The following is a 22,920-nucleotide window of genomic DNA, read 5'->3' on the forward strand; positions in this document are numbered from 1 at the left end:
CCAACTTAGGTCTTCAATATACCAAAATAGGCTCGGGACCTCTAAAAATTCAGCCAACACTTCTTCTATACCAAAAACCATCCCCCAAATCCAACAGAGATGTTGGAATTCCATTCTGACTATCGAAACTCCGAAAGTTAACCAAAGTCAAATCTTGGCCTAAAATTCCTTAAATTTCCAACTCAAGACCTCAAATCTTGGTTACAACTCCAAAACTAATTTCATAAACTCTCCTAGACCAATTTCCACATTTTGGAGCTGCTGAAATTGACGGAATTTCGTTCTGAGATCCGTAGCTCCGGTTGGTACTGAATTACCTTTTCACCTCTTAACTCTATAAAACTCAAGAATGTGCACAATTTACAAACCATTAAGATTTTGACGCTTTCCATTACACAAATCAATCAAATAATATTCGGGGGCACTAATGATAGGGGTAAAATGATAATTTCACACAAATTTTAAAAAATGACCCTCAAGGTCATTACATAACCATATAGAGAAAACAAGCACTGATACCAATTGATAGCTTTGCACAAGTCCACCACTGGTCCTTTGACAGAATTATCAACAGTAAGACAAACTAAAAAATATACAAATTGCACACTATTTTACGTGGTAAACCTCCTTACTCAACGGAGAAAAAACTACGATCTGACCCTCGAAATTTAGCTGTCAATCTTCACTATGGTGTAAGAGCAAAGTAAACTATTACAACCTATTGTACCTAGTTACTTACCCTCTTCACCCCTTTGCTTGCAACACCTCTATTACAAGACTTGAGCTTAAATAATAACACTATTGCCCACTACACAATAGTTTCCAATAATGTAGACTTTTCAGACACACTTCAAAACTAAACACACTTCAAAACTAACTCTAGAAATAAAGTTACACTAAAACAGTACAACTGAAATAATCAAGATTCCTTTATACAACAGGAACTAATTTTACAATATCACACACAAGACTCAAAGTACAACAAGGCTACAAAGAAGAATATCTTGAGCAGCTCTATCAGGTCTCGTGCAGCTTTCTGTTGAAGTTCGTCTTTTCTTGAGAGAGCACAAAAATGTTTTTGATTGTCAATTCTTGAGAAGAAAAGCCAAAGAACTTTGTTGTCCAAAGTTTGAGTATTAACGTTTGTGACACACGTCCTAGAATTCATCTGATTGACTTTTGGATTACTGCCTCTGCTGATTCTACCAACCACAGCAGAGGATGACAGCTTGACAGTTGGCTAGTCTGCAACTGGACTTACTCATGGGACCAGGTCCGTGTATCAGGTCCCATAGTTTGTTGATCATCAAAACTAAATAACAAACTTCAACTGACTGGCAAGGATTTGCATGTGAGTGAGTACAATGCTAATGATGTGAAAAGGAACAAGGACGTCTTGCCCATCGGAAACTACACAGAAAAAGTCATAATCTACTTTGACAAAACTGGAAAAGTGCTCTTCCAATTTGAAACTTTTGTGTCATCAACTTCAACTGACTGGCAAGGATTTACATGTGAGTGAGTACAATGCTAACGATGTGAAAAGGAAAAAGGACGTCTTGCCCATCAGAAACTACATAGAAAAAGTCATAATCTACTTTGACAAAACTGAAAAAATGCTCTTCCAATTTGAAACTTTTGTGCAATCAACTTCAACTGACTGGCAAGGATTTACAGGTGAGTGAGTACAATGCTAACGATGCCTTCAATATACAACTAGGTAACACAGTTTGTGTTTGTTCAAATTATCGTATCCTCTTGAACGGGGTGGTTATAACCATCTCATCATCTCTAATCCTTTTCAACTTTTCACTAGCTAAACTGCATAAAAGTGGCCTATCAGCTTTAGGGAAATCCACTTGTTCCTCTCTTAAACCTGAAAATACACCAGAAATAACCACAGTGATATGAGATGAAGAGATAGAATACAACAGTTCACATTGAGATTCCTAATGTGGAACATGAGCTCAAGGATTGAGATAATAGTAAGACACCATTAAGCCTATTCTATTGTAACAAACCTGAATCACATTCATTTGTTCTTGATCTCTTCAACAGACCCAAACCTTCCAAACAAAGCTTCCTTTTCAGGTTTAATGCCACTCCTGCACCAGCAAAGTTATATAATAAGATAGATAACATAGCTTATTTCATGGTGAAGAATGTCTAGATCTTTCATTACCTCTAGTGCTTTCCTTGAATTTCTTGTTACTCAGGGAGTTGGTTTCCTCATGATGTTTCTCTCTCTCATCATTGAGTTCCTTTCTGTAGAGCAACCCCTTTTCAACTTCTGTTGGACTATGTGATCCTGCAAGATACAGAAGAATAGTTTGAAACATAATTCATAAGCAGAGAATGGTGGTGGGAGGTAAATAGGTAAACATATTAAACAATAAACAGTTCTTAGAAGTGTTCTGTGACATAGTGTAGGAACACTACTACTCAATAGCTTCAAAAGCTTAATTCTGCTATATATTACGAGAACAACCTGCAGCAGGGTATCTCAAACTGTAGCGGGAAACCTACTTTTCTCCGCTTCACCAATCACCTTCAACTTGGGAGGCAGTAGCTAACAGACTTAAAAGAGAAGTTGTGCAGATAGACTAGTAGCTAAAAAGCTGATGTGCAGAAAGGCATGTTATTGTACTCCCAACAGCAGTTTTTCCTTTTCATAGTGGGTTCAAGAAATATTCTCGACGTGGACACTCAAACCAGAGAGCAGGAGTAGTGTATTTTGGGAGAATCCGACACGAGTGAGCATCGAAACTGAAGAGTTGGCACAACTTGGCTTGCAGAGTAGGCAAAATTAATAAACATCAGACATTGATGTGTCAAAGTTCTCTAAAAGTAGTGTATTTTGGGAGAATCTGACACGGGTGAGCATCGAAAGTGAAGAGTTAGTGCAACTTGGCTTGCAGAGTAGGCACAATTAATAAACATCAGACATTGTGTCAAAACCCTAATAAGCTGGACCAAAACATGGATGTAGTCATATTATGCTAGCGGATTGATCCATTAATCATTCATTTATTTATTCAGCATATAAATTGTCAGCGTCATTGATTTCCATCTTTTAATCCAGAGCTTAGGGAAACCTAATCAAATCTGTATCCTATGTTTTTGAAGTCACAAATAAGAGAAAATGCAAAAACAAGAAATCATAATACTAGAATTTACTACGCTATGGAGCACGGACCTATGAATTAGAGTAAAAGCAAATTCATCTTTGATCCCATCAATGTAACAGCATGCTTGATACAACAAAATCGAACTCCTAAATTTAGAATGATTTATCGAAAACCTATAAGACTAAATTCTTTACAACTAACATGAGGTTAATTGAAAGAAACCTTGTCAAATTGTCTCATAAGATTGGTATTTTTATATTTAAGACTGCTACACGGTTTATAGCCAAAAATATAAAGAAATGAGATGTCATCATATTAGACGTTGTCTGGTCACCCTTGAGCCTAAAAGAAAACCCAAGATTTGACTCCATCAAAGTATCAGAACAAAACTTTCACCTATATATCCAACAACAATTTAAGCTTTTAAATGAATCTCTTCACTCAGAAAAAGGTGCTTACTTTTGGAACCAACTTTAGATAGGTTTCCATGAAGAATGAGTGGGTCAGTGGAGAAACCACGAACAGAGAAGAAGGAAAGAAGTGATTTCCATGTAACAGAAGAAGCAATAAAATCAACCCCTCTACTTATAAAGTGACCATTTATCTTCAATGTTGATGGGTCAAGTCCAAAAGTGCTCGCAATGGAGCCAAGATCAAGTCTTTCTTCTTCCCAAACCATGATAGGTACTACTATATTTGATAGTGAAGGACACAACAGCTGGATTTCTCTTTGGGTACCATCCCCTCTCATCTTGGTGGGTAGGGTTCGACGTGTAATGGTGTAGTGAGTAACTTCCTTGCGTTTCTTCTTTTCAACTTTCTAACGGACTTCTGGAACTCTCTCAAACTTTTCCTTCTTTAATTTGCTAACCCGGATTTCACTAACCGGGTACGAGCTACTTCCAGCAAAAAAAGTTATGCTTGTCAATTTATAATAATTATAAAATTATAATAAAATTAATTATGTTGTTTTACTAGCCTACTGCAATCACTCACATAACGAAAACCACTCATTCAAGCCTATTATTCTAATCACTTTATGGCTTCTTTGAAGTCAACATTTCTAAAGAATTTTTATGCCAATCTTAGCATCTCTATACCGGCAATTGCATTTACTTATACCAAGAGGTACACCAAAATATTTTTACCTATCTATTTCACACAACAAGATATCATCTCTCTCTTCCTCCACGTCTATAACATTAAATGAAATAAGCACCCCACAACTATCACAATAAGGACCACCCACTCTCTCCCATATAGCACCACTCATCTACTATCATCGACATCACTATCAAAATTGAAAAGAAAGGATCACTGGAAGGGTTTAGAGAGACAACTCATAGGCACGATTCATCAAGAAATCTGATCTGAGAACATTCATAATGTAACATTATCTTACTAGCCGTTTAAGGCCTATCACGGGTTTATGAAAACTGAGCATACTCCAAAACATGAAAGCATATATCATGTCTCATATAAAATATGGATGGAAATTCGTAGATTCAAGAAATAAGATCAGAATCGCAGAAGGAAGTTACCACTTCTCACTTTAGGAACTGAGCATGAACACGAATCAAAATGAAGTACATAGGTCTAGGCCACAGGTATGGCTCTCATACACAGGGAGGTGTAGGGTATCACCTCGACTGAAGTATATGGAATGTAAGAGATGGAAAATTATTGATGTCTCACCCTAATCAACACATCACTTCTTAAAACTCAATACCCACTGTGGTTCATTACCTCATCATCTTCCCCTTAGCTCAAAGGTCACTACTCTAAGCCTGCGGACTGATTCTCTACACTTAGCTATAAGCACACTGCTCCATATGACAAAGTATCACTATTCACAAGAACACTTAAAATCTCCGATTATACCATACCTGAAGATGCCAAACTGATACTGGAGCCTCATTCTAAGATACTCTCCTTAACTTCCTTCTATCTTTTAGGCATCTTTCTATACTTGCTGGTCTTGTTAGTATACTCATCCACTTTCACTAACTCTTATGATCTAACCTCTTCTGTTTAGCCTGCTAACGTTCTATCTATTAGGTTCACATATACCTAACTAAAGGAAACTAACTAGGCACATATTACAAATCATAAACTTAGAGCCTCATACAATTATATATACTATCTCAAATACACATCTTAAGCCTGTTCTTACCAACTGACTCAGCCTCAATTCACTATTTACATCCAAGGGTCATATACCCCACATTCGTAACACACACTTCTCGCAAGTTAACATCTTAATCTCTCACATACACCATGTCAATCCTACTAGATCAAATCTTAAAACTAGCACTATCACACTCATAATGCTATCCCCTATTTCTTCACAACGCTCATCTCAAAGTCAAGCTTAGGTCTAGTATTAACATGCTCATTACTCACTGCTCGCATACTATACCAACTTACAACTACTAGGTGAAATTAAGAAACACGCTCCTACTATGACCTCATGACAAGAAATTGATCTTTGTCCCACTGTCTGTCTAATTACAATTTATCACCACATCTTCTATCATAGCCTAAGTACTTATTTACTCATTCATTACACCTCATTTTTTTTAGTTATATTCATATCCCTCTCAATAGCATGGGGCTCTCTCTTCAAAATTATAAGCCTAGCTTAGATCTACCATCTCATGACTACTCCTCCCTTCCATTCAACATCTATACTAGATCTTTACTAACACAAAGACACCTCAACATAAAAATTCTCTCTTGTTCCGAGTGTAATCTAACTCATTCTAACTAACAACTCTTCATCTACCTTCTATCATTAGAGCTAGACGATACTTACTACATCCTTAGTCAAAGTAAAAGGGACTTGACTTCTAACCCAATTGCTTACCTTATAGATACCTATCTCTAGGTACATGTTTCAATCAACCATCGTTCTCACTATTTAGTTTCTACTCCTCTAAGTCCATCTTTCTAGCTCTAGGATCATTTTATGAATCATAGTTTATCATAACTCAAATCATATTCTATTAGATGGTGACACTAATCATTTAGAGACATAACTTTCCTTTCAAGGATGACATCTGAAGTAAGGTTTTAGATAAGAGAGTATAGGAATACATCTTGCTCTGGCTCAATGCACGATTCATATAACTGAGAGTGCATTCTTTCAAATCAATAGACTTATGCACACTAATCAACTCCTCTCAAGTCTGATGCAGTCTCTTTACACTTCGAAAAACTTTATCGGAGAGTAATCATCAAAAGAGATCTGAGCTTTACTGTTCCAACCACCTTGAGTATAAGGGGTAGTTGAAAGAATATGAGAAAAGCACAAATATGAATAAGTTTCTTAGAGAGCAACTCTATTGAATGATGTAGAATTTGAAAAAAGGGAAACTTTTCTTAAATATCAATAGTCCCTCATTTATAGAAGTGGAGTCCTAATAATCATAAATAAGACCCCACAGACACGGCTTCATAGACATCCTAGGACACTTGAACTATATGCTCTGATAATAAGTCTCTCAACCCTCGAGAGGGTAACCTAGATATGGGCGACACTCAAAAATAATTACTGGCTCCCAAATGAATCACTTCGCCTGGTTACACATCTGTTCATTCATTTAATTAGTAGAAGACTTAAAATAAAGAGACAAATATGTGGGAAAATCCAATCAAAAATCTAACTCAAGGAAGAAAGGCCATAGGCCAACAAATCAAACTCCAATCTATGTCAAGAGAATAGTCTGACAAGAACAATTCAAGGAATAGAAATACTCAATTAACCCATCTCTATATAGTCTATGAAGCCTCTATCATTACTGTCTAAGTAGTGCCAATGAAAGGTTCATGGCTGTCTCAAATCAAAATGAAAAGAGTAAACTCAAAGTAAGAATAACATAAGTAGTATCCTCCGAATGCAGGGGAGGACTCATCAATCAGCTAAATGTGAACAGATCCTCAACAGTGCGCCTGTTGATGATCTCTAGAACCTATCTCTGTAGCATAAAATGATGCAGGTTCAAATTGATGTCAGTACATGGAATGTATGAGTATATATTATGGCAGAAGGAAACATGCATTAAGGTAGAATAATATCAGTTCAGATATCTCAAATCAGAAAGATGACAAACTCAATCAAGATGTCATAAGTCTGAAGTAAGAACAAGGTTTAGACAAAGACTAATCATATACAATCCAATCTAATCATTAGAATACTATTGAGACCTATTTGAGAGTTTCTCTTATTCGACAACCATCACCTATGAGCCAGTGAGGTTCAACAAGTCGACGTCGTTCCCACATCCGTCCAGTACTTTGTCAGGATAAGGGACGAATCAACCTATCAAGGATCAACAATCAATCAATCAAGTCCACTTTAGGGACAATAAGGGAATTCATCAAAATTATAGTACTATCCTTACCTACGTTGGCCATGTAATTATTAAGTTTGAATTGTTAGTTACTCTCACCTAATTTGGTGCTCGATACTCCTCCCAAGACTCAATGCTAATAAAACTCTATCCAATCAGTTCAATTTAGTCCTTCGACAAGTCTCATTTGGACTCTTATCAATTCATTAATTCTATCACAATCAAATCTCTCAACCAAACATACTATCCAATCAATTCCCATCACATCTTTCAAGAGTAGTTTAGATATGCATTTATGACAACATTTAAAGACTCTCCATACTCAACTCATGCTTATTTAAGACATTACAAATCATGCTTTTAGAGTCAATAAAATCATGAATGACTCAAGAACTCAATTCATATGAAAACTCAAACTCATTTAAAATCAATGCTCATGCTCAAATCATCAACTCCTTCAGTAAAATGTGCTTCCAAAATCATTCACATCTCGTCAAAACTCTTTCTCAATTTCAATTTTTCATGTTGGACCCTTTTTTCATGTTGGACCCTTATGCTCATTTAGACTTTAATATATATATATATATATATATATATATATATTTATATATATATTTATAATATTAGATCAAATTCAAATTATTCTCTTCATCGATGCATAAAAGCCATCATCTTTACTCAAAAATATGTATGTAAAAGTCATGATTATCAAATCAATTAGGGTTCATAGAAAAGTAGCAATGAACAAAAAATCGAATCAATTGAGAGATAAAAAACAACAATAACCTTAATACATAATTATACGGAACTCAATAGAAGAAGAATTAACTCATTCAGAATCCAAAAAACTAATTTAGACTCAACTCATTCTCAACGATCGATAGGATTAGATGTAAGACACGTGGATAAACTCAATCCAACGTTGTGATTAGCCTTACATACCTGAAAATTGGAGGGATGATCGAGACTTGAAGGAATGACTTGAAAATCTTGAACCTTAGCTTTCTTTCTTCTCTCCAATTCTCATCTCTTAATGTTCTAAGTGTTAAATGAGCGAATATACCCTTAGGATACTGACAAAGGATGAATTTTAGTCCCAAAATGGTTTGAGTTAAGTTTGGGAAAGGTGGAGAAAAGTACGGAATGCCCTTTATTAGAAAAAGTCTGAAAAATGGGTTTGCGCGCACTGAGGGTGCCAGGGTCCAAACAACTAAACTCAGTTTCGAGTACACTACTGGCGCACCGCCCTAGGCCCCAAACTGCTGCAATGATAGTCTTTGGTAAAATGACCATAACTTTTTACTCCGAACTCGAAATGATGCAAACTTAGTGGTGTTGGAAAAAAGACTCAAAGACCTTTAATTGCATAGATTATAGGCCACCTAACTTATAATATTTTGAGATATATGGTCATTTTATTTTGAACCTTAGATGATCTTATACGAAAACTCAATCGGTAAAGGATCTTTGAACTCGACTTAGTACTAGAGGTTCTTTAGAACCCTAATTCACCTCTAATACACTTCAAATATTTAGAAATTGATCCTAAAATATATATACAATTAGGAATCATCAGGATCGGACATGTATGAATAAGAAGAATGGCTAAGGTCTTAGCTTAAATTATTTTTGGATATAATAATATTTATCTATATGTAAAATATAATAATCATATTTGGGCATGTATATATTATATAAGACATAAGATTTGTATAATTTATTAGTATAGCATTAAAAATTAGAAAGTGGACTTTAGTTCTGATGTACCATGTGATATATGTGAATGTTTAAAATTATTTTATTACCGTGTAACATAATTTAATGTTTTATATTAAAATAGTTAGCAAGTTTCTTTATGCCCTTAATGATCCATCTCTTACTATACTTATACTTTTTTTTAACATCTAGAATCCCTAAGGAATAAGAATAGTTGCCGACAAGTTCGTTCAATATGCTCTCTCTCTATATGTAACTCTACTTGTATGAGTAAAAAGAAAAGAAAAATATTTTATCATCAAGAAGCTCTGATTGTTGTACTACATAAAAAGATTGGAATTGAGGTATGTTAAGGCAAAATTCTCTTTTTCATATCGTATAAATCGTAAAATTATAAATGTATCAAATGAGTCATTTTTACTATTTTATTGCTAGGAAGACCCTCTGTAAAGGCCAGCTGATCTTATTTTTTGACTTTATCGTATCATTATCATGCTTGTATCATTGTGAAGGATGGTTGCAGGTTAAAGTTATTTTCTATCGAGTTTGTCATTCCTATGTCTGTTAGCGAGCTATTATCCTGAGAATGAGGTAGATTTGTTAAGCTATTCTTTCATGTCAGAAGCTTTTATGAAAATGTTAGTTGAAAAATGATATTAATTTTAAATCATGTACTCTATTCTCTTAGTTATATACTTGTCAAGTAAGCTGTTTCAGAAAAAGGATCATGCCATTACCAACTTGGAGTCTTTTATAATAACTCAAGTTATGCATATGAGACTTCTTTTGAGTTTCTAAGTGATTAATGTTCTAAGTTGAAGTTGAGTCAAGAGATTCGAGTCTATTATGAGTTTTATGGACCTAGATGGTCATACGAATGTTAAATAAAGTTACAATAAGATTCTTTAAGCACCTTAAACTCTTTATGAATAACTTTAAATTTAAATTACCTTTATATAGTCGAGTTGAGTGATCATGTTTATTCTAAAGGCATATGAGGTTCTACAAGACATTTACATGTTATGCGAAAGTAATTACGAGATTATGAGAATAAGGGTACAAAGAGCCAAGATGGGCTAAGCTTTTGTTGACCTACTATGTGCATTTAAAGTTCATATCATACATGACATGTTATGCATGGAATCTGAACTATAATCAGAGGTATGGGGCCTATTTTCCCAAAATACTATATATATATTGTACATATTGCCACAGGTTGGCAATATGATGCAGGTTATCTACCGGAAAAAACCGTTATTGCTAGCATTTGGTTGGGTATGTCATGCATTTGCATCTATATATATGTACTCACTACATAGAAATACTTGGGCATACCATGCATATTTGATTATTATAAGGTGCGATGTCGGCCATGGAGGCTATCAGAGTTTCAGTTTCAGATGATATCTCTACTACCCTTTCTACTATAACTACTTATGATTCTACTTTCGGCCTTTCATAACAATATATTTTTTCCATGACTCGAACTAGGGCCAAGCTATTACACGGTGATCGGGAACTCGAAGGATCCCAACCAAGCCTCTTAGAATACATTGCATTAATAAGGTCAAGTAAAATATAATGAAATCAAGCAGAAGAACAATATATCTCATAGAAGTCTAGGAATGAAAATGGAAACTCAAGTCATATGTCCAAGAACGGACTACATCAACTCTATGTCTAAAAAAGCCTCTACTATACTAACATAGGTGGGGGCATAGAATGAGCCACTAGCTCACCCAAAAAAGTAAAAGAAACATTCTCAAAATAACAACACAGTCTAGAGGTATCAAGAAAATATAAGCTCGATAGGTAGTCCTTGAAGCATAAAGACTTACCAAATCAAGTAAAAAAGTCTTCTATCTAGCTACGAGAGTGTGTAGGGTGATCGCCAAGCCCTACATTATAACAAAATGTAGGCAAACAAAAGAAGTATGCGTTAGTACATTGAATGTGCTAAGTATGTGAGAGTGCAATGTAATATATCATGATACAATAAAGTGATACAATGGGCCATTTTAAAACTATGAAATCATTTGAAATACTATTTGAAACCATCAGACTTGGACAATGCAATATAGGAACCATCATGAATCATCAAAGAACTTAAACAGTATAATACAAATCATGAGTTATTATAGGGAAACATATACTTTAAAAATACCATGAATCGTAATGAAGTATACCATAAATCCTTTGATAGAAACCTTTAACCTTGTGAGAGCACATACTTTACTTTGTGAGAGATACCGCTATAGTAAGAAATGCCTTAAATATTTTGAGAGAGACTTTTAACCTTTGTGAGAGAAACTGTTAACCGACATAAACCATGTGAGCTATAACATGGAGTCTGAATATTTACCTATACATCAGAGGAAAGGGGGAGACTATTTCCTAAAGTAGACTCCTATATGCCTATGTGGATCCACTAAGCTACATGGAAGATAGAGCCTCAATTATGAGTGACCCTTAAAGAATCGAGCCTCTACTATGAACGACCATTATCCTACGATGGCACATAGTTATGGGATAATGGATCTTACTATGGGTCTCATGCCTCGACTATGGGAGAGAGCGTCTATCCCAAGGTCTGCTCGGTGCTAAGTAAATTTTCAACGTAATAGCTTTAGCTATAAAATAATAAGTCAACATCATGTGGGAGGAACCATATCGACTATCCGTCCACTTTTTATAAAAGCAAAGTCATAGAATAGCTCCTTAATCATTAGCTAGGTGACAGAACCTCCACCATCACTTAACTTGAATTTCATCATAAAACTCAATCCATACTTTTCATGTAATTTTCTTTATAGCCATATCAAACCATACTCATACTATATAGCTTATCGTTGAAAATCATAGTATAATGCATAAGAATGTATGGAATCATTTTAGAATCATGTAGTTAAATAAAATTCATGCTTAATCATATAGGATAATATCAATTGAATCATAATCGAGAGGACCCATTAAGGAATTTATGAACCCTAAATAGCTTTATAGAGAAATTACTTGTAAATCATCAAAACTCATGCAATTTAATAGTAATTCATACTTAATTGAGTATATAAACAATAATTAAATCTGAATTCTTGCAATTGGAAAAGAATTGAACAAGACCCATAATGAGATCATGAACCCTAGGTAGCATTGTAGAGAATTCATAAGAAAATCACCTATTTCCTATAATTATCACCAACTCATATTGAAATAGATTTGTAATCATAGAATAAATCATAATTCATGCAATTGAATAGAAATTGAGAAGACCCATAAATATACATACTTGAATTGGTAAAAAAGTAGATATTTCTTTGTGCTCCATGGGTGGAAGGAACTCGTGGATGAATATCCACATACCTTGGGTGGATTCCTTGATTGAAGCTTGAAAATTGATGAAAGAATTGGAAACCCTAGCTGATCCTTCAATGGGGTCTTTTAGGAGAAGAAGAGAGTCTTGAGAGGATATTCTAGAGAAAGGATTTCTAGATACTTGAATGTTTAGATTGATGATTACGGGAGAAAAATTAGTTAGTGGAATGATATATTCCTTCAAAACACTAAAAAACGACTTAGAATAGGGTTAAAAGGCTTGGAAAAGGACATATCCCTAGAGGACGTGCATGAATTTTCTGAGAATTTGACTTCTACGACTCATAGAAAACTCTACAGGTCATAGAGTTGAGTCGTGACTTTTTATGATCTGGAAGCCTCTAGTAAAACGGCCATCTCACTGGGGACCTACATTTTCTCCCATACAAAGCTTTAAAATGAGCCATTTGGATGCTAGAGTGATAACTATTATTATAGGCAAACTCAATCAATGAAAAATGCTCATCCCAACTTCCTTTAAAATCAATAATACACGCCCTCAACATATCCTCTAAAGTTTGGATCGTTCTTTCGGCTTGACCATCGGTTTGAGGATGGAAAGCGGTACATAACTTAACGTTTGTACTAAGACCCTTTTGAAATGACTTCCAAAAGTGTGAAGTGAATTGAGAACCTTGGTCTAATATAATAGACAAGGAAATACCATGAAGTATCACCAATGCACGAACATACAACTCAGCATAATCTTCGGCACCGTAAGAAGTATTAACTGATAGAAAATAAGCTGAGTCATCCAATCTATGACAACCCCAATAGAATCATATTGTTTCTTAGTACGAGGTAAACCCATTACAAAGTTCATATTTACGTCTTTCTTCCAAGTAGGAATTTTAATGTCTTGGACTAGACCTCCTAATCTTTGATGCTCAACTTTAACTTGTTGATAATTAGGACATTTTGCTATAAACCCAACTATGTCCTTCTTCATACTATTCCACTAATACACTTCCATCAAGTCACGATACATTTTGGTAGAACCCGGATGAATCGAATACCAAGAGCTATGGTCCTCTTTCAATATCAACTCTCTTAAACCATCAATATTAGGCACACAAAATCGACTTTGGTAGAGAAGTATCCCACTCCTCATTGGGAGAAAGCCTCAATGGATTTTTTAACAATCGACTTTTTTAGTTCAACTAACACCAAATTATGGTCTTGTTTGGCCTTAACATCTGCTATAAGTGATGATTCCAAACCATTATAAATAAGAATATCTCTATCATCGGAGTCAACCAACCGCACACCTAAACGTGCTAATCTATAAACATCTTTGATAAAGTTTTTCTTACCTTGCCTAACATGTGCAACACTATCCATTGATTATCGACTAAGGGAATCGACAACTACATTATCTTTGCCCGGATGGTGCAACACACTCATATCATAGTCCTTCAACAATTCAAGCCATCTCCTTTGCTGAAGGTTCAATTCCTTTTGCTTAAACACATATTGTAAACTATTTTGGTAGGTAAACACATCCACATGGACACCATAAAGATAGTGTCTCCAAATCATCAAAGCAAAGCCAACCACTGCTAGCTCAAGATATGGGTTGGATAATTCTGTTCATGCACCTTTAGTTTCTTATAAGCATAGACTATCACCTTACCATGTTGCATTAAATTATAGACAAGACCAACTCTTGAAGTATCACAATATACAACAAAACCATCGGACCCTTCCAGCAAGGTTAAAATACGAGCAGTAGTGAGATTGTCACGACCCAAGCCTAGGGCCTAGACGTGACATGGAAAATGAAAAACCCGAAAGTACCTCAAACAAGCCTCTTAGCATTCTTTTAGCCTTTCATAGGTAATGACAATAAATAAATAAGAAGAAATCATAATAATAAATCTTCAACTTACATATGTCCAATAATACCTCTAACTTTTAGATTTAATGGGGCTAAGACAAGTACCTAGCTCACCCTCAATCATAATAAAAAGAAATGTCATAGTAAGTGTCTAAAGATCTCAACATACATAAACTAGAAAGATAAAAGATTATTGTTCCCAAAACATGGGAACTCACCAAAAGTAGTCTTCAAACGAAATTTCAACTAGCCATGTGGAAGAGAATGAGGAGGAGCATCGGTCCCTACATGGAGATATCATGTAGGCAAAAGAGTATGCATTAGTACTTTGAATGTACTAAGTATGTAAGCATGCATGAACATTGAGAAAATATTAAAATATTTATGTAATATAAAACATAATGCAATGCATGCATAATCAATCATATATATATATCCTTTAAAATATTTATTTTATGGGAAAATAACCATAACCAATATTTAAGACCATGTGAGCTATTACATGGAATCCAGCATAACCCCTTACGTTGGCCGGAGAGACTACTTGCCGGGTAGAACTTCGTCAACTTCATTCATTTCTTTAACTTTAAATTTTAGGTCTTTCATAGATCCATTAGCCAAAGCCTACAAGTGCTCCTATCTTGGCACATAGTTAATGAGATAAGGGGTTCCTGCTAGGATTCCCTTACCGAATCCCACCTCAATGGCCCATTCGGTGCTAAGTCAGTCCTAGAAATAGTTTAATACTTTAAAATATTCATAGCATATAGCTTGATAATTCAAAACATCATATTCGGTGGAATAGCTTATTAAAACATTTAGTTATTCAAATATATAAGAATTATCCTTATAGCATAAAGAATCCATCGTTCATATCATTTCATCATTCTTTTATTTCATAAGAATTTATTTTGATTATAGACATTGCTTTCATGAATATTTATTTGGAGTTAAAGTTTTTAAGTTAAACTTCATTGAAAACATAGTAAAACTAGGTGGGTTCAAATTACTTCAACTTGCAAACATGTATGTAAATGATATGCATAAATACATTGAAATTCATTAATTAAAAATCATTCTTTAAACAACCCACCATGAATTTCAAGAACCGTTAAAGAGATAAATAGAGAACTTACTTACAAACCATCAATTCAAACATATGAAATCATGTTCTATCAAAATAGACCAATAATCATTAGTTTAACCATGATTCATGCTATTAAGTAAAAATAAGAATTACCCATAAGAAAATCTTATTTGAAATCAAGAGATTTAGATGAAAGATTTTTGAACTACATGGGTGGAAGAACCCATGGATAAACACCACATAACTTAGAGTAAAATTTAAAGAAAATTAACATAATTTATCATATAACCAAAATATTTTAGGCATGAGAGTGGAAGAAATACTCTTATTGAAGCCTTACATACGCTAATATAAGATAGATAATTAAACTTCAAATACTTAATAATCTATGCATTTGGAATCATGATATGAAAACTCATAAAGTTTCATACTTGAATTAAATAGAAGACTTTGATAATTCATTTGGGCTACATGGATGAAAGGATCCATGAATCAATGCCCACATACCTTAGAGTAAAACTTAAAACGAATTGGATAAATTAACATAATTCATCATATATTCAAAATACTTTCGGTATGAGAGTGGAAGGAATACTCTAATTGAAGCCTTACATACCTGGAATCCGAAGTGTTACTCAAAATCGAAGGGCTTAATAAACACTCTTGAATCCTAGCATTTTCTCCTCGCTAGAGAGTTTTGTGTACTATCCGGAGTATATAAATTACCGGAATAGTATTTCTACACTACTAAGAACTAAAACTATATTTTGAGAATGAATAAAGGAGTGTATAGAGAGAAGAGTTGATTGAGAAAGCTTGATGAAAAAAATGATGAAATAAGGTGGTATTTATAGGTGTGAAGGAGAGACCTAAAAATAATTAGAATAATTATAAAAAAAAATCTAAAAATTTAATGAAAGATTGTGATGTCATGGGTGATGTCAAATGGATCTAGATCTTTCCATGGTTGGTGAGATGAACCTTCTTTTAACGAAATACCCTTTTTTGGAGCTGCGTTTGAAAAAGTTAACTTTCTCATTAGGATTTGGTGTCTTCATATGAATTGTTTCTATAGAAGTCTACATTTATGTCATTCAAGAATCTATTGATTTGGAGCATCCTATAGTGAGATATGATTTTTCTTCTAGAAATACTTCATTTCATCACAGTACCATGTCTTGCAACATATAGTTTATTTGACGTACTTAACCTCCAAAACTTAAAATATGGTCTACACAAAAGTTTAAGGTAATGATGTTCGAATTATTAAAAAATTTGAATAACTTAATTTGGACCATCCTATTAAAAGTTATACGCAACATACAGAAGAAATATTATTTTTATCGAGAATTGGAATATCATATACAACATTTTTATGGGGTGTTATAGAGATGATCTTTCAACTCTTGGAAACTCTTCTCACAAACTTTTGACCATTGAAACTTTACCTTCTTTTGAGTCAACTTAGTCTAAGGTGACGAGATCGATGAAAATCCTTCCACAAATCTCCTATAATATCAAGCTAGGCCCAAGAAACTTCTAATATCCGAAGGGGACAACGGTCTAGACCAATTCTTCACCTCCTTGATTTTCTTAAGATCAACTATAATCCCTTCACTGGACACAATGTGACCAAGAAAAGCCACCTCTCTTAGTCTAAACTCACACTTGTTGAACTTGGAAAATAATTGCTTGTCCCTTAGAGTTTGCAACATAGTCCTCAAGTGATTAGCATGCTCCTCCTCATTCCGAGAGTAGTCAAAAATGTCATTAATAAACACAATTGCAAACATGTCCAAATATTATTTGAATAGTCTATTCATCAAGTCCATGAATGTTGCGGGGGCATTGGTTAAACCAAATGCCACAACTAAGAACTCATAATGACCATACTTTGTTCGAAATACCATCTTGGGAATATCACACTTCCTCACCCTTAGTTAGTGATAGCCAAAATAAATATCAATCTTAGAGAAATAGCTTTCCCCTTGGAATTGGACAAACAAATCATATATTCTCGAAAATAGATATTTATTCTTGGTGGATACTTGGTTTAATTGCCGGTAGTAAATGCACATATGTAGCGAATCGTCCTTCTTTTTAACAAAAAATGAGAGCATTCCATGGGGATATACTTGGTCTAATAAAAGTCTTGTCTAAGAAGTCTTTCAATTGATCCTTTAACTTCTTTAGTTCTGTCTGGGCCATTCAGTAAGAAGGGATAGAAATAGGTTGAGTATTAGTAAGAAGGTCTATACCAAAGTCAATCTCCTTTTTGGGAGGAACACCAGGTAGATCATCAGGAAACACATACGAAAACTCATTTACAATGGGGATCGACTTTAGAGTTGGCGCTTCGAAATTTTCATCCCTAACCCTCACAAGATGATAGATACAACCCTTAGAAATTATTTTTCGAGCTTTAGGGCACGAAATGAATTGACCTTTGAACACAGAATCACTACCCTTCTATTCTAGGACCAGCTCATTTGGAAATTGAAGCTTAACCACTCGAGTTCTACAATCAATAGAAGCATAACATGCATATAGTCAATCCATACCAAGGTTAACATCTAATCATTCATACCAAGCTCAACTTGGTCACATAGAGTAACTTTATAGAAAACAGAAACCAGACAACTTCTATAGACTCTTTTATCCATAACCGACTCACCTACGAGAGTATATACAGAAAAAGGCTCGAAAAATATTTTGGGGCTAACATAAAATCTCATGGACACATAAGGGAAAATAAAAGATAAATTTTCACCCACATCAAGTAAGTCATAAACATCATAATGAAAAACCCATAACATACCAGTAACAAAATCATGAGTCTCCTCCACCTCTCGCTTACCATGGAGAGCATAAAACCGATTGTTGCGTTGACCACTTTTTGGTTGCAATTGAGCCCCTTGAGAAACTTGGACTTTAAGATGACCATCCTTGACCTTACCCTATTTTGTATGATGACCCATCTCACCACATCGGTAGCACACATTCAAACTTGCTAAACACTCATTCATGTGGTTCTTGACACACTTCTTGCATGCGGGGCTCACTTGACCAATAAGAGCACCTCCTTGAGGCTTAGGGTTTGGAATCCTATCTTTGTCAAACCTTAGATTTTTGACATTTGAATATATTTGGCCAGAATACCTTTACCAAAAGTGAGGACGTACATCACCTTCGGACTTAGCATGAGAGAAATCACCACCATCATTCCTTGGCCTCTTGGACTCCTTAGTTTTCTCCTTTAGCTTCTCACTTTCTATTTTCTATGCATCAGTCATAAGTCTAAGGATGTCCATCTCCCAAATCAACATAGTCATCTTACACTCTTTAGAAACCACAACCGACACCCCCGAAATGAACTTTCTCATATGAGCTCTTGAGTCGACAACTATGAATGGAGCATATTTTGACAATTGAGTAAACTTGAGGGAATACTCCCTCACACTCATACCACCTTGCTTAAGGTTGATGAATTCTTGTACTTTGTCCTCCCTCAACTCCAATGGAAAGAAGCGGTCAAGAAACACTCTTCTGAACTCCTCCTAAGTCATGGGATCTGCCTCTCTAGGAATCTCTCTTTACCATTGATAAAACCAAATTTGAGCAATACCTTTCAATTAATACGTAGCCAACTCCACCCTCTCAACTTACCTAAACCCCATGATATCCATAATCTTGTGAATGCTGTCAATGAACTCTTGTGGATCCTCTTTCACTTTAGAACCCCGAAACTCCAGAGGATTCATCCTCATGAAATTATGAACTCTTGTCTCTATCGTACCCACATTTGGGTTCGCGGGAGAAACCACCATAGGATTGGCTTAAGCCATAATGGCTTGAGCAAGTACTTGAAAGGCCGCTCGGAAATTGACATTGGATACTTGGTCATTTAAGAGGTCATTCGGAGCTTATTTCTCCTCTTCAACCATATTCCTTCTAGCAGGGTATCTTCGTGGAGTCATTTTCTAAAAATTGCAAAGAACAAGTGTTAGAGGGAAAACCTTAGATACCACTCTACCGCACGACATAGGTTATGAAAGAAGTGAGATTTTTCTAAGATATTTTGTAGCCTCCTATTCATAAATGTGGTGCGCTTTACACCAATGAACAAGACTCTACTTAACGTGGCATGCTAGACTCTCTAGGACTATTCTAAACCTTGAGCTCTAATACCAAGTTTGTCATGATCCAAAGTAGGGCCAAACCGTGATAGGGTGATCAGGAGTACGAGGGACCCCAACCAAACCATCTTAGCATACATTGACTTCATAAGGTAAAGAAACATAACAAAAATCAGTAGAAATAAATACTCAAAGGAATGGGTCTAATGGATGGAAAATCAATAGATGTCCAACCAGACTACATCACATAGTGTCTAAACATGCCTCTTATATAATATTTGATTGGGGCTTAGGACAAGATCCTAGCTAACCCAAAACAATAGAAGAAATTCAATGAAACAATATGGAAAGAAAGTCATGTCCTCGATAGAATGAAAACTCATCAACTCTTTGATATTTAAGCTCTCTAGCCACGAATCGAATGATCGACGTCTGCCCTTATATTATGAGACAATGTAGGCAAAATATGTGTAAGTACATAGAATGTACTAAGTATGTGAGACATGCATGGACAAGTAATAGGACACGATCAATATGACATAAGATGCATATGACCAACATAATGAACATGAACAAAGCTTAAAAGCATTTAAAAACATATGAAAACTCTTGGTCAATGCATATCATAAAACTTCAATATGAGCTCATAACTTAACCTTCAACTTGTGTGGGATAGGACCATTAACCGATATCTTAAGACCATGCGAGCTATAATATAGAATCTAATGTAACCCTCATTGAGAAGACGGAGGCTACCTTAATAGGGTTTACTCTATCATGGTACTCAACTCAACTCCACAGTATTATATGTGGATCCACTAGCTAGGACATTAATGCAACCTATGTGGGCAATAAAGTTTGGCACTTTAGGTTGCTGCAGGGATTCCCTTGGGTAACTAACTGCGTTATTGGACTGAACCCCACCTAGAAGTCCTCTCGGTGCTTAGTCAATATCCCAACATAATTTATTAAAACATGATCATAAATATTATAAGGAAAGATAGTAACTTCCTATCAATCCATTTTACCAAATATATTAGGAATAACTCATTAACTTTAGTGATTCATAGAAATCCATAACTTCGGTGAGAATTATCCTTATCACCATCTTTAAACATGATTGTGTGAGAATTATACTTATCACACCATAATAACTTTATTTGATTGTAATTGATCTTCATCATTATTACTTCATCAATAAATCATAATCTCAACTTTAAATCAATAAACATTCCTTGAAAAATCATTAAAATCATAATCAACTCATGAAAATCATATTTAACTTCATAATCATAACTTGAAAATAGCTTTATACATGAGAATTCATAATTCAACTTAAAATCACACAATTCATATGAAAACATACTAATAAAGATGATTTATAATCATCTAAAATGAAATTGAAACAACCCAATACCATTCATCAAAACTAGGGTTCATAAACCATTGAAAATTAAGCAAAACTTGGAGAAACCTTTGGAATCCATGGATTAAAGGAACCCATGGATCAATCCCCACATACCTTTATTGAATGCACTTAGAATTGAAGAAAAAACCTTGGTGAAATCTGAAACCCTAGCTTGAAACTTGGAGAAGAACCTTGAGAGAATTGAGTTCTTGCCTTAGAGAACTTAAGCAGAATGATTTAGAATAAGGGAATTCAAAATAATTGGGTAGATATAGGCTTGAACTTAACCATAATTGTGTCTAGGTTCATTAAACCAAACTTGAGAAAGGACATAACTACTCTATATTAAAACTGGAATTTTGAACATAAGAGACGACTCTATGAGTTGTAGAGAAGACGACAAGTCATCAAGATGACTTTTCCTGCAGGTCTGAGAAAAGGGCCTGAATTCGAGTCTTTGAAGTTTGCATACGAGTCATTTATACGACTCATCTTCGTGGTTATGAGTCTTCATTTTGGACTTGTCATGCAGGTTAAAAAACCTACAATTTTTGGAGTCTCTAAACTTTGGTTGCGACTCACCTCTATGAGTCATCTAAGATTCTATGATTCATCCTACCATGTCGTAGGCTCGACCCTGAGAAACTCTGAAACATAGGCCTCTGAAGCTTTAGTACAAGTCATTCTTACGACTAGTCAACAGGATGATGACTTATCCTGTTGAGTTGTAGAACCTTTATTGAGTAGGTTCCTGAAAAATCTCTGAGTATTACTCTAGGACTCACTCTTATGAATCGTGGAAAGCTCTACGAGTTGTATAGTGATTAGTAATCATAAAGTAAGTTTGAATTTTAAGAATTTGTTCTTGGTTACAACTTTCTGACTTCTGGGGTCTTACAGTAACGTAGGTGGGGGTATAAAACAAGCCACTAGCTCACCCAAACAAGAAAAATAAACATTCTCAAAATAACAATACAGTCTAAAGGTATCAATAAAATATAAGCTCGGTAGGTAATCTCCGAAGCACGAGGACTTACTAAATCAAGTGAAGAAGTCTTCTATATAGCCACAAGAGTGTGCAGGGTGATCACCAAGCCCTACATTATAAGAAAATATAGTCAAACAAAAGATGTATGCGTTAGTACTTTGAATGTACTAATTATGTGAGCATGCAATGCAATATGCCATGATACAATAAAGTGATACAATTGGCAATTTTAACACCATGAAATCATTTGAAATAATGTTTGAAACCATGAGACTTGGCCAATGCAATATAGGAGCCATCATGAATCATAAAAGAACTTAAACACTACAATAGAGATAATGAGTTATTATGTCAAAACATATACTTTAAAAAAACATGAATCATAACAAAATATACCATTAATCATTTGATAAAAATGTTTAACCTTGTGAGAGTACATACTTTTCTTTGTGAGAGATACCGCTATAGTAAGAAATACCTTAAATATTTTGAGAGAGACTTTTTACCATTGTGAGAGAAAACGTTAACCAAAATAAACCATGTGAACTCTAATAAGGAGTCTCAATGTTTACCCATACATTAGAGGAAAATGAGAGACTACTTGTCAAGTTAGACTCCTATATGCTTATGTGGATCCACGAAACTCGGCATGGGTTACCCCTTCCTCATGATGTGGGACATTCAGAACCAGAGGAGCTTGGGCCTCATCGTCAACCCTTACTCTTGGAGGTTCTCTTCCATGAGTCATTATATAGACAACACAAAATGGATCATTTGTTAAAGGAAAGCTTAGGACTTTCTAAGGTACGACATGAATTTGAAAGAAGTGAAAACTTTCCTAAGCGTCCCATAGTCTCCTATTCATAGTTATGGCGCACTTCACAACCATGAACAAG

The 22,920-nt window shown here is 34.9% G+C and overlaps 1 protein-coding gene across 1 annotated transcript; it reads right to left on the reverse strand.

Moving 5' to 3' along the window:
* Positions 1 to 1,474: 1,474 nt before the first annotated feature.
* Positions 1,475 to 4,036, reverse strand: LOC129881668 (uncharacterized). Its single transcript, XM_055955794.1, has 4 exons — positions 3,588 to 4,036; positions 2,183 to 2,308; positions 2,022 to 2,105; positions 1,475 to 1,876 (listed from the first exon to the last, which is right to left on the reverse strand). The coding sequence occupies exons 1-4, from the start codon at positions 3,877 to 3,879 to the stop codon at positions 1,746 to 1,748; spliced, it is 633 nt and encodes a 210-aa protein (XP_055811769.1). The 5' UTR covers positions 3,880 to 4,036; the 3' UTR covers positions 1,475 to 1,745.
* Between the last annotated feature and the right edge of the window lie 18,884 nt (positions 4,037 to 22,920).

The sequence above is a fragment of the Solanum dulcamara genome, chromosome 3 (genome assembly GCF_947179165.1).
Source record: "Solanum dulcamara chromosome 3, daSolDulc1.2, whole genome shotgun sequence".
Taxonomy (NCBI): domain Eukaryota; kingdom Viridiplantae; phylum Streptophyta; class Magnoliopsida; order Solanales; family Solanaceae; genus Solanum; species Solanum dulcamara.